Raw genomic sequence first — 14,157 nt, forward strand, 5'->3', positions numbered from 1 at the left:
ACCCAGTAAAGTAGTGTTACTGCAATACAGACCCCAGTACTAACCCAGTATAGCAGTGCTTCTGCAGTACAGACCCCGGTACTGACCCAGTAAAGCAGTGTTACTACAGTACAGACTGCAGTATTGACCCAGTAAAGCAGTGTTACTGCAGTAGACCCCAGTACTGACCCAGTAAAGTAGTGTTACTGCAGTACAGACCCCAGTACTGACCCAGTAAAGTAGTGTTACTGCAGTACAGACCCCAGTACTGACCCAGTATAGCAGTGTTTCTGCAGTACAGACCCCGGTACTGACCCAGTAAAGCAGCGTTACTACAGTACAGACTCTAGTACTGACCCCGTAAAGGAGTGCTAAAGTACCAGATATTATAAAAAATAAAATGCACCAGCCAAATTGAAGTTCTATTTTATGCTTCACAATGTTAAAAAAACTGAATTTTATTTAAATAAAGGAAAGTAATTAGCTCTAAAAGATCAAATTGCTTACTCTTTTTGCCCCGTCTCTCTTTTTCAACAATCTTCGAAACAATGACCTAAGTCAAATTTTGTGATGTAATAGAGTGAGGTAGTAGGATACCATCAAATTAATTGGCCCTTTTTCCATTAAAGAATTAGCCTATATCGCTACAACTTGATGTGCATCAGAAAGCTATTGCAACAACACTAATAAAAATGGGTTAAATCAACATATGATGCCAGACTCTTCCACCTTTGCTCACTAGGGGTGGCTTAGAGTGCATCCAGAGTCAAATATTTAAATGTTGTCCATTTCTGTCATCTTTTCAACCTAAAGGCATAATATCAGAGCTGTTTGTGTTCCCCCTATGGCATCACAGAATTAATATTCGGATGTGACTTCGGGTGTTTCCGTCAGGAGTGATCAATTTGTCAAATTTGAAGCCACATTAAGAATTTCAGATTAATTTACTGAAAAACCTCAAAACTAAAAAGAACTGTGGTAATATATTTGGGGGATGCCATTCTGTGGTGCTCACCCTTTAATGCAGTACACACCCCAGCACTAACCCTATAAATGAGTGTTACTATAGAACAGACTAGTATTACTCTGGATGGCAAAATGGAGCTTTGGAATGTAGACAGCAGTGTGAGCTAGACATTACATTTCTGACAGAAAGCAGTTTGTTTACTAAACTGCAGTTGAGATCAAACTTTCAAAGACTGGTTGCTAAGTGTACACTGACTTAACTTGCTACGGCATGTACGCTGCGCAGTGCATTGGCTAGTGAATCTCATTCAGTGTCAGTTCAGCACCTAAAAGTCACTGACTGTAGCTATACGCTAAAGTCAGTAGCCAGAGACTTCGAAATGGCAGGAGCGGAAATGGCTGCTGAGAACCCAACCACTTCCAGTGCCAGAGCACTGATGACCATACATGGCATTATTTTAAAGAAATGTTTACCTTTGTTAACAAAACGACTCAAACAAGATAAAGTGTCTACTTTGTTTGCCGCAACCCAGGAAAATAAGTGCAATCACATTTGAGGAAGCACTTCGAGGTAAGCAAAAAAACATTACAATAACTGCTTATTCAACCCAAGATGGACTAAGCTAGCTATGATAGCTAGCTAGTTAACGTTAGCTTGCTGTTACTAGCCAAGCAGGAAAGTGTTTGCCGCTGCTATCTGTAACCATGAAAATATTTCTGAATGGAGATTCCCTTGGGATTTGCTACAAATCATTAAGCTAATTAGAATTAAAGTTAATCTCGTGATTGCCTTTAACATACAGCACATTAATTGATGACCATACTTTTTTAAACGTACAGTAGTGCAAACATTAACTAGCTAAAAGTTAATGTTTGCAATCTCAACTAACATTAGCTAGCTAACATTAGGTTAACATTACATTAGCATGGACTCTATAAAGGAATGAAACTTAATGTTGCTACAACTCACCTTACCTTGTTGGAGGGCACATGATGAGTGAATGTGCAGTCAGTGGCTTGGGACGGATACGCAGGTTACAGTCATTACAATTAATTTAGGTATGAGTTTGTCTTGCTAAATTATTTATCATTGAGTTTAAATTATTTCCTTTTTGAAATAAGACTCCCCTTACAAAAAAACTAGGAAACTAAGTTTATTTTTTAGTAGGTATACTTATGTTTACAGTACAATTGTGTTGGTGTATTTGTTACTCGCATGCAGCTATAGAGAGTAGAGCCTATTGGCATTACCTACTATAGTAAGTGAAGGCACTTATTTTGCATCTCGGGGTAAACAAAGCAGGCACTAGAGAATTAAAACATGCCTGCCCCTTTTTTCAACTGGCAATGTGGCACCTTACGCCTTCACACTATACCGAGATGTTCTTTGTTTTATTGCTAAATGTTTTTTCAAATTGTATTTTGAGAACTTGAGTACATTAAAACGCAGATACTTGGAGACTTTGACTCAAGTATAGGAGACTTGGACTTCTACTAGAGTAATTATTTAATGGTTGTATCTTTACTTTAACTCAAGTATGATATTTAACTACTTTTGCCACCACTATATCTTACACAATTTTGCATTGTTCTAGTGCGGTTGGAGTATGCTAGCTCAGTGCTGCAAAGTTGACTTTATTTTCTGAAATCTACTCAATGTGAGATCAAATGCGATTTTTCTTCATTTAGAACTCATACCCCTAGTTCATAGCCTTTATTAATTGCAATTACAGGTGATAAGATAAAGAAACCACTACCAGAGACAAGGTAATAGTACCAGCACATAAAAAAATGATATTTCATGTTACTTTGATTCAAAAGTTAAACAGTACAACTGAACAGTTGATTATGAACAGCAGGCCACACTGATAACCTCACCTGTTTCAGCCAACACTGTGGGACCAGCAGCTGTCACTTTGGTGGTAGCAGCCTCTACATGGGGTTGGCGAAACCTTTTGTGGTTGAGGCCATTGCTGTGGCTGCCCTTGGTCTCTGTGACAACAGGGATGGTGGGTGGGAGTTCCATCATGACATTCTCCAGCAGCTTTTCAATCTGCTTGTCTGATTCGGCCACCCCAACTGGCGTGGGTGGGGGCAGGGGCAGGGTGTGCAGGAAGTTAGGGGTGGGGCTAAGGTTAAGGGTGGGGCCAAGAGTAGGATGGAAAGGGATAGATGAGTTTAAGAGGGGGTTGTCAGATGGAGGGGAGAGGGTTAGGGCTTTGAATAGGTGGTGGGAGAGGGCAGGGAAAGGTAGGGGCCGTGCCCTGGGGCGACCCTTCTGTCTTTTAATGATGGGGAAGCCATCCTAGGATGAGCAAAGACACATGGGACAAACTGAATCATACAGCAGCAAAATATCACACCCCCTAAACACCCTAAAAATACCTCACCCAACACACCCCATACACAACCCATTAACATACACACCGTAGAAATACCTGAAACATGTGTGCGAGCTGTGTATATACATCTTTGTGTGTGTGGGATGTGTAGTGTGGTGTGTGCATGTGTTTGTGTGTGAGGTGTGTGTCAGTTTATATGAGAAGTGTGTATGAGTGTGTGCTGTATCAGTTCCCCACCTGATTAAGGGTTCTGCAGGGGGTGTTCTCTCTCCCATAGGTTCCACTTCCACTTCCCCTCTGTGGCCAACACCCTGCCATTTGCCTGCCCCGGGAAACGCGACTCCTGGGCGTGGCCACTCTGCCCTTCTCTGCCACGCTCACCAGCTCCCACATCTCCGACCGCCTCTTGAATCGAATCTTAATTGGCTGTCTGCCACTGGGACCAGCCCTGATGTTGCTCCGGCTGCCCACCACTCCTCCGCCCCTCCCAGTCTTCACACGCCCCACCCCCGGCGCTCTCTCTATCCACCCCCGATGCCAAACCCCATTCCCAGGCCTTATCCTCAAAATCTCCCAGCCAGCGTCTGACCTTTTTTCTCCTATTCCCTCTTTCTTCTGCCTCACTCGCTTGCTCCCCGCCCTGCAGGTTTCAGCCCTGCCACCACATTCCCCACCGCCACTCCCCCTCCTCGGTCTGAGCTCCTCCTCCTGGGAGCCTCCCGGGTTGAGGAAGTAGTTGATGAACCCCGGAATGTTGCCCTCGAACCTGCAGAACTCACCAGCATGCCCCTCCTCCAAACCTGTACCTGCTCCTGTCTCATTGCATACCAACCCTGCCTGGGGAGCAAGGGGGAAAGCACAGAGGGGCAAGGAGGGGGGCGGGTCTCCTGGGTCCAGGCACAGGCTAATGGAAGGTGTGGGAGCATAGTCTTGGGGTGCAGGCAAGAGCAGCATGTGAGAAAGAGACACAGTGGGGTTTGGGGGCAATAGAGGGACAACCATGGGCTCAGCTCCTCCCACCATGGGGTCAGCTTCTCCCAGCATGGAGTTAGCTCCTCCCATCACAGTTTCAGCTCCTTCCAACATGGGGTCAACACCACCCACCAGAGCTTTAGCTCCTCCCAACATGGGGTTAGCCCTAGACACCACCAGGTCAGCTCCTCCCACCACAGTTACAGCTCCTCCCAACATGTGGTAGGCTCTTCCCACCACAGCATCAGCTCCTTCCACTAAAGTATTACGCCATTTACAATTAACTGCAGGCCTGTCTCTAGTAGCGGCTGATATCCCGGCAGCCAACAAATGGAGACCATCTGCTGGGGGAGGGGCAGTAGAATGCAAGGCAAATTTGGCGACGGCAGTGCTGGGGATATACAGTGCTGGTGAGACCACAGGTAGTGCAATGTTACAGAGAGCAAGCCCAGGGTTCCCTCTGCTCAGCTCTTCCTCTCCTATTCCTCTCTCCCTCCCATCTGTCCAGCTCTCTCTTTCTTTGTCCCCCAGAGCTTCAGTCTGAACTCCTATCTCTCTGCACCTGCCTCCCCCTCCCTCTCTCTCTACCTCTTCATCTATCCTTCCCTTTTCCATTATCCCTCTCGTTCCCTCTATCACACTCTCTCCTACTTCCTCTCTCCCTCCTCTTACTCTCCCTCCTTTTCCTTGTCCCTTTCTCCTTCTCACTCCTTTGTCTTCCATTTCCTTCTCATCTGGAAATCTGAGGGGCATTTTACCATCCTCTCCTCCCGTCCATCCATCTTTGCTCCCCTCTTCCTCCATTCCTTCCTCTCTGTCTCTCCGTCTCATTTGTTCTGCCGCTGCTCCTACATCTACCACCTCCATCAGCACACCGATGCCCAGCTGGCGCACTGCTGACATCACTTCCTGTCTCTCGGTCTCCTCCACTCCCTGCAGCTCTCCTGAGTACAGGAAGCCCACCAGTTTCAGCAGGGCATTAGGCCCCACAGTCTGGAACTCCAGTAGGTGCTTCTGCCCAGGGGAGAGTGCAGGGGCAGTGGACAGCGTGTGGGAGAACTGGGGGCTGAGAGCGGAGAGGATGCAACTGTGGGCTGGTATAGACACACCTAGGGGGGTGGGGGTTTCAATGGCTTTGTGATACATATTTTTTTTCTTTTAATAAATAACAACATTTTAGATCTGTTTCGCTTCATATTTGAAAGCACTCAAGGAGATACTGTACAATTTGTATACTTTTTGGCCAATCGTTTTCCATTTCAGGAACAGAAATTAAAAAACAAAAAATGGTTATTCCATATTAATTTTAAAAACAGGAAATGAAAAACGAGAGTCAAACAATTATTTGTGTTGCTGACTGATTTTAAACATAAAATTACAGAAACTGAAATTGCACTCGATTTTAACGTTTATGGCGTCATACTCTGATTTCCATTTTCTGAAGGGAAAAGGGTCCAGCGGCTACAGAGCACCCCAGGGGTCAAACGTAGAAGAATTATTCATGTAAAATCTGTGGGCATGGATTAGTAGCCTAAACTGTAACAGAGACTGTTTGTTCATTATCAAATCAACGGCTAGCGGCCGTTGACGTCAACTGTTGCAGTTAGGGCAAATGTTTACACTCCATCACCGTAGTTATGATGCAGAGACACTGCGTTTCTTGGAAATAATTAATGGTTTTTTATGAATTAAAATACACATTACTGTTTTCTAATTTGTAACGTAACTTTTAATTAATTGACCGTCAGTAAATTCATAATTGACACAGCAGTCCACCAAACCCTGCTTAGAAATGGTGGCTGTGTATGACTTCCCTCCGACACCTAGGTCTGACACTGTTTGTAACATTGCAGCTGGCAGTGGAAAAAACTTTAGCTACAAGTTACAAAGCTTCCTTTGTAGGTGATTAATAACGTTGTTGGGGGAACAGACACACATTATCATGAATGTCTGGATAGGGTGTGTGTTATATACATTCCGTTCTCCAAGCCAAAGACATGGAAATGTGTCTGTTGTGAATAAGACTTTGTGGACAACCACACTCGCTGCTTAACATGAACAGGCCTACCAGATAATTCATTACAAGTTACGTTACTAATCAATGACAATATAACAGTGTACTTTCATTCATAAAAAAACAGTCATTACAAATAACCATTTGATTCTCATTTTTCAGTTTCTGTTTTTAAAATGAATATCAAATAACCATTAATTTCTTGCTTTTTAATTTATGTTGCTGAAATGGTAAACAATTGCCATATACAGTATATACATTAAACCCAATATGTATTTTTCTTCAAACCAGTAATATTCAAGTTTTTCAGACCTGTCTCACTGCTGCATTGCCTTCTGGGGCATACAGCTGACTAAGGGCATTGACAATGGATGGCAAACCCTTTCATTGGCCATTAAACTAATAAAGGGAAAATGTCTGTCAAGAGTTCCCATGGTCACAGTTCACATCCTTTTCAAGGTATCAGCACCCAAATGCATGACAAGTGCACTGAAGGCTGAACTACAACCATCAAAAAACCAAGAATCAAAACCATTTTGAGAAGAATGTGGAGTCTGATGGATCTGCTTCTGGCTGATATGTTATAGATTTTGAAAGTTATTTTTATAACCCACCACCAACAACAAGCTGATTTTTCACCCCTAAATCAGATGACTTTACAGGACTTGAGGTTTTTTGTGATGGGAGCATCTTACCCTCCGACTGCAGCACGGTGTCACAGAACTCACTCCTGCACTGCTGCCTCTGCAGCTGTTCCACCAGCAGTGCCTCAAACCCAGGTCTTTGATACCGCCACGTCTCTCCCTCCCGAAAACTGAGTGAGAGAGAGATATGGACGGATATATAGGACAAATACAAAGGACATAAAACAGTCATAGGCCCATATTTACTGAGCAAGCCGCAAATTACCACCAATGCCGCAGAATTCTGCATTGCCGCATGTTATTTTGGGGAGACCTTAGGCATTTTAAATGGTGTATAATATTTATAAGATAAATTTTACTCATCAACATGTTAGACTTTTTAAGTTAGTTCAGTGTTAATGTTAAATGTGTTCAGCTAATTTGCTTGCTGTATTGACTTATCTGGATCCTGTGATTAATGGAAAAGAAACAGCTATCTTTTTCATGACACTTGTTACATGTTGCCCCATCCCAGCACTTTTTGGTAACTTGTATTTGTCCTAATACTGTAGCTTATTCTTCTGCCTAGTTGGCTTTGCAGAGGTTAGGTCTGAATAGTGTTCACTGGGTGAACTAAACTGTGTTCTTGGCTAGAAATAGCTGTACAAATTAAGTATTGTATCTTACTGAACCTGTGTTTAGTAGTTGTCTATGACCATGAAATGCACGTTTTGTACGTCGCTTTGGATAAAAGCGTCTGCCAAATAAATGTAATGTAAATGTAATGTAATGTCACAGGCTATTTGGTTTGTAAAAATGGTTGGCTATTTGGTTTTGAGGGGAGGAGAGTTTTCTTAAGCATAACTAGAATTATGTGCAACACAAAATTCCTAGGCCTTGCAGCAGTGCCCCTCTGTCTCCAGGCACCGAACCTCCCAAGGACAACAAAAAGTTTGAAATATAGCCTATACGTGTGTCTATGCATGTGTCTGTGTGTGTCATTTTTCTCTCTGTCTCATGTGCATTTCTAGAAGTCCAAACTGGTGAGTTTGGCCTTTCACCTCATTCTCCCCCCTCCATCCTGAACTGGGAGTCTTGGCCTTCCACCCTGTTTTCCCTCTGCCATCCTGATAAAGGAGGAACCGGCTATTACGCCATGCTGCCCAAGACTCTGAAAGCAACTGATAGATCAAAGACTAAACAATTGTTTCTGATTTAAACTTTAAACTAAGTGGCCACCAGGTCACCAGGTGCCTATGTAGTATCTCATGTTAGACAAGACATAGCCAATCGTTTACTTTGTTATATTAATGGACACAACCAATCATTTCCTTTGTTAAATCTTACTTTATGCTTTACTGTTGTCACTTTTTGCTTATAAAAGCAGGGACTGCCCCTGCTTTATTCAGTTCAGCCTTATCCACCTTGTTGTGTGTAGGTCCTGGACGCTTTCTGCAGAAATAAATCCTATTTCTTATATGATACTGATAATTCATCGTGTCTGGTTATTCAACGGAGAGAATTTTCTCTGCCCAACAGTTTGTAAAAATAGTCGGCTATTTGATTTGTAAAAATGGTCAGCTATTTGGTTTGTAAAAGCTTACCTGGGGGTTAAGAAACAAACAAAAGCAGCTTTCGTCATCTATTTGCACATTAGCAGAACTACTTCACAGCAAGTTACAAAGTTGCTTGTGGTTGATGTTTACGCAGTAAAATTTCATAGTAGCCTAAACATGTAATGAATGAAAGAGCAAAATCCAAAAACTGTAATTTATGGTGACTCCCCCTACTCTAACATGCTCATGATGCTTACGAATGGCCATGCTGATCTTGTGCCAGAATAAACTTAACACCCGCTTTTTGCAGACGTTAAAAAACAGACACAATTACCTTTGCTGCAACTGCAAATCACATCTAGCAGGTCATATACATAAATGTCCATTCACTCCTCCCATATTTTTGCGGTCTGACATCAGAACGCCCTAAAATACATATGCATTAAGCCAAGCATACAAATTTTACAGAGCCGACAGTGAGCCAGGCCTAATGCCCAACATCAGTGGCCAACTTCACTAATGCTCTTGGGGGTGAATGAAAGCAAATCCCCACAACTATGTTCCCAAATCTACTGAAAAGCCTTCCGGGAAGAGTATAGACTGTTACAGCAGCAAAGGGGGGTCCAACTCCATATTATGCCCATGGTTTTGTTATGAGATGTTTAACAAGTACATATGGGTGTGATGTTCAGGTGTCTGCATACTTTCAGAAATGTAGTGTACCTAATTACCACTACAAAGAAATAAATATACACTTACTAATTGTCCTACAGTTTATTTCTAATGTGACAACTGCTGATTCTAGAACTCCTAAACCTTACACTTGATATAGGATATTGCCTGAAGTAAGCACACCAAAGTTAATTCATAAACCTATGTATTATGGGACTCAGGTCATTGAATCATAATTAAGGGAAGTAGATATGGACGCATAGGGTTCAAGAAGCTTGCATATGTACTGTAGGCCCCTCTGTTGACGATCTATGTCCTTTGTGTAGTGTATCCACGCAGAAAACCAGCGCATTAATTTGGTCTCTAAATAATCTCCACCCTGTGAAAATACTCACAAGTTCTATGGAATCCTGCAGGAATGGAGATTCCCTTTTTTAAAGGTAATTGTTCAAAGGGCGGTGCTTTTACACGTTTCACTCCGATAGCCAGAGCATAACCTGACCGGGCCAGGTTAGCCGTGCAGCATAAGTTACCATAGCGATATACCCTGATTTAGAGTTAGTTGGCTCTGTGATGAGGAAAACCCAGATTAAAGCTTGAGTTAACTAACTAACCCCACAATCTTTCTTCGTAGTACACCACTCTGATCACATTTTCACCCTGAACACCCTAGTGGACAAATATGTGAACCAAAAAAAAAATCAACATTTTTTCTTACATAGTTGACTTCCAGAAAGCATTTGATTCTTTTTGGAATGAGGGCTTATTCTTTAACCTTAATGAAAGAAGTGTAGGGAGGGAACATGATTATGCAATTACCTGTAAAAATCAATAAACACATAAAGAATGTGCAGTTAAAATTGGAACTAAAAAACCAATTTATTCACTCAGGGGCATGGGGTGAAACAGAGCTGCAGGTTGAGTCCTACCCAAATCAGCATTACATAGCCTAATTAAATTGGCAAAATTACTGGAACAATCTACAACATCTGGCCTCACTCTGCATGACACAGAAACCAAATGTATTCAGTCTGCAGATGACCTGGTTCTGAGCGTCACCCACAAAAAAGGGGATTTCAGTAGAACCTGGCTCTGTTAGAGAAATTTTGTCAGACCAGAGTCCAGACAGTTAACCAAAAGGACAAGAAAATACTAATATTCCAGAAAAGGCCCAGATATCAGGGAATCACTCAAAAACCTTACCCTATGAAAACACATTATAGAATAAACTATAAACAATTATACTGATTTAGGCTTAAGAATCAGTTCCACAGGAAATTTTAGCTTGGCCATACACTGAAAGAGAAAGCAAGAAAGGCTTTCTATGCCATTAAGTTGATCAAAATCTACATTTCAATGAGGATCTGACATAGAATATTAGAATCAGCGATCAAACCAGTTGTACTTTGTGTATAAAAACAAGCAACCGTAAATCATATCACTACAAAGCCCAAGTTACACAATCGAGCACTTGAATACTCCTATTGAAATTCTCCCTGGGTACTCCAAATGCCCATCACTAGTTTTTAACGTGCTTGCTTCTTCATGCTCACTTGCCCTCGGTTGGAGGGGGAAATCCCCAAAGTGACCTGGATGTAAGATGACCACCACTAGTAAAGGCATTTCAATCAAAATTAAAGCCGCAAGCAGCGTTGGGAGGGGTCCAAGCATTGGCCCCTATGGAGCGATTTTAAAATGGCTTTATCCTCATGATCATATGCCTTCACCCAACATATCTACTGAATATCATGATGATTGTATAAAATGTTGATGACTTATGTCCAATTTTGTGCAAAGAGACGCTGTCGGATGATTTAGTTGCGTCGCCATGGATGTGTCTGGCCGCCTCCTGTAAAGGCCTTTACTTTGTCGTAACACTTAGATGGGATGTCGTAACACTTGGATGGTCCGGCGTGTATGCACAGCTGCAGTGTTTCTGCGCCGCAACTAAAAAAGGCGTCACACTAGTATTGTCACAATACCAAAATTTTGACTTTGATACTGATACCAGGTTAAGTATTACAATACTCAATACTGAAATGATACTTGAAACTTAAACGATGCTAATTCGATACTCGGTACCTAACGATACTGAAATTACCTTAATAGATCAGAAATGTAATGTCCACAAGGATTGACCTCATTTTCGAATTCATGGTGTATTAACAACCTGGTTCATTAACAACCTTTAAGTTGAAGCCTCTTCAACATATGAATATGCATAGGCCTATAGTGTAACAACACTGAACAATAGAAAAATGTTAATATATTTCAAAAATTGAAGTTGTAAACTAAATAATCTTTAAAACAGGTCTTTCGCCTTTAAATAGATTTAAAAACAGCATATTTTAATAACAATACAGCATCTATCTATAATAAAATATTTCCACATTGGAACACCTAATGCTACTGAAGTGAACTGAGTCAAAGCTTGCGCTGTATCAAGCAGCTGAGTGCACAAGCGCAAGTCACCTCACTTGGCAACCTTAGTTGCTACTGCCATCTAGCGAAGATTCTGACAAATTACACTTTTCATCCTCTAAATCAGTAATGCGGGAGACACATTTCCCTGGCTTTTACATTTGACGCAGAGCTACCGAACGTCGGAAAATTCAAATACGAAACCTTTTTTTTTTTTTTTTAAATACCGAGAAAGTGCTGAAGTTTTGGTATACCGTGCAACACTACGTCAGACACATAATCCAATCCATTGCTCAGTTTAGCAGAGAATGCACATTTCAGAGCGCCTCAGAGACAGATAGAATGATAACACATAAATACACATTTCAAATAATAAATACGACATTGAGAAAAAACGGAACAAAAAACGAAACAAAAGACGAGTTATCAAGTCGCGACCTACGCGCAGAGCAGCCGACCGTTTTATTTATTTATTGGCAGATGAGAAGCAACAGGAACCACAAACGGATTGTCCAAGACAATATATGACCACTCAGTCGCAAAAGGGACATCTCTACGCGTGAAACCAGTGGTAAGATTGTATAATTATTCAAAGTTTAGTCCCAGATATTGAATGTAGAATGACATGGTATAATTAAAGAAAAATTGTCTCGTTTATATCGTTATTCAGTGAGCAGCGTTGTCACTGCTGTATTGGCATATTTTAGGGCTAATGTCGGGTTTATCTTGTTGCTACGAAATATTACATTACAGGCATTTGGCTGGCGCTCTTATCCAGAGCGACGTACAACAAAGTGTATAACCATAACCAGGAACGTGTGTCGAAAACCCTAGAGGGCAGTAGCCTACCGTTCCAAGTGCAGGGAACAACCGCATAGTTCAACTTGGACCCAGTTGGTTAAACTGATTAACGCTAACACAAACAAGAACAGCAACAACGCAGTCTATGAGAACATTCAAGCAATAGTTAAGACGAGTAAAGACTAAGTCACCTACGGAACAACTACCTAGTTACAACCCTAAGCTTACAGTCAATTTAGAGATTAAATTGAGAATACGATTTCTCAGCACAATGACGGATTTAAAGACTAAACGAACTCACCCGATGTTGTCTTCAAATGGACCATATTATTTATTTAGACATTGGCAGACTACAGCGTAAAATGCGTCTTTTGTTTATATTCAATATTAGTAATTGCAGCGAGAAACTGCAGCTGTAGGTCGTTATGTTATGGTAGCAACGGAACGAAGCGGACTATACATGTATTGCCATCATTGTTTTACTATACCAGCGTGTTTTCGCGCGTTTGCACAGAAACTCAGAACCTATCAATGAAATGGTTTCGCTATTTCTCAGCATAATGACAGATTTAAAGACTTAACGAACTCACCCGATACTGTCTTCAAATGGATCCATGCCAAAGAAAAGTAATTATTCATCCTCTCAGAAAGCTTTTACTAAGAAACTTTGGGTAGCCTATCCTAGCATGCACGCTAGGTGGCACTGTCAGACCGCCTCCTCACTGCTAAAAACTAGACCTACGGTGTCGGATTACTTGCGTCGCCATGGTTGTCGCTTGCCGTAAAGAAGTTTACTCGATGTCGTAATCGTTTAGATTTGGAGCTCCAGCTTTTCCGCACCCCACCTAATGAAAAAGTCCAAATGGCGGGCAAACCATATGGCAGACATAGGTGGTCCCAAAAGCAAAGTTGTAGAGCACATTCAGATGCATCGGTCGATTAAGTTTTGTGTTGATCTGACATACGGTGTGGGAGTTAGGACCTTTTAAACATGACCCATGGCCGACATAGGTGATTTGTAGTGCCTGAGTAGTGGGGGCCCATAGGAACCCACCCACCAAATTTGGTTGGTGTACAACTTATGGTTGCTGAGCCTCAGACATTTTAGCGGAGAAAGCTTCCACGCCCCAACGGACAAGTCAAAATGACAGGCAAACAATATGGCGGTCATAGGTGGTGCCAATGGCAAAGTTGTAGAGCACGTTCAGATGCATAGGTCGATCAAGTTTTGTGTTGATCTAATGTATGGTGTGGGAGTTATGGCCTTTTACGCAAAACCCTTTGTTATAGACACTTTTAGCGGAGAAAAATAATAAGAATAATCCTAACAAAAACAATAGGGTTCCACCAGCTTCGCTGCTTGGACCCCTAATAATCCTAACAAATACAATAGGGTTCCACCAGCTTCGCTGCTTGGACCCCTAATAATAATAATAATAATAAATCTAACAGATACAATAGGGTTCCACCAGCTTCGCTGCTTGGACCCCTAATAATCCTAACAAAAACAATAGGGTTCCACCAGCTTCGCTGCTTGGACCCCTAATAATAATAATCCTAAAAGATACAATAGGGTTCCACCAGCTTCGCTGCTTGGACCCCTAATAATCCTAACAAATACAATAGGGTTCCACCAGCTTTGCTGCTTGGACCCCTAATAATCCTAACAAAAACAATAGGGTTCCACCAGCTTCGCTGATTGGACCCCTAATAATTAACCGGGATGGTTTTTAAGTGATGGGGTACATTTATCAGTACTAGGCAATGACATCTTGAATAATTTCCACCTTGTACTGCTTAGATTGTCACTA

General features: G+C 41.9%; 1 protein-coding gene across 1 annotated transcript in view; it reads right to left on the bottom strand.

Moving 5' to 3' along the window:
- LOC135258584 (uncharacterized) overlaps positions 1–14,157 on the bottom strand; it is a 37,272-nt gene that overhangs the window by 11,900 nt on the left and 11,215 nt on the right. The window contains exons 2-4 of the mRNA XM_064342050.1: positions 6,969–7,087; positions 3,525–5,325; positions 2,824–3,250 (exon numbers count right to left, since the gene is read on the bottom strand). Coding sequence (XP_064198120.1) covers positions 2,824–3,250; positions 3,525–5,162 — 2,065 coding nt within the window. The 5' untranslated portion in view covers positions 5,163–5,325; positions 6,969–7,087. The remainder of the gene's footprint in view (positions 1–2,823; positions 3,251–3,524; positions 5,326–6,968; positions 7,088–14,157) is intronic.

Source organism: Anguilla rostrata, chromosome 7, assembly GCF_018555375.3.
Source record: "Anguilla rostrata isolate EN2019 chromosome 7, ASM1855537v3, whole genome shotgun sequence".
Lineage (NCBI taxonomy): Eukaryota > Metazoa > Chordata > Actinopteri > Anguilliformes > Anguillidae > Anguilla > Anguilla rostrata.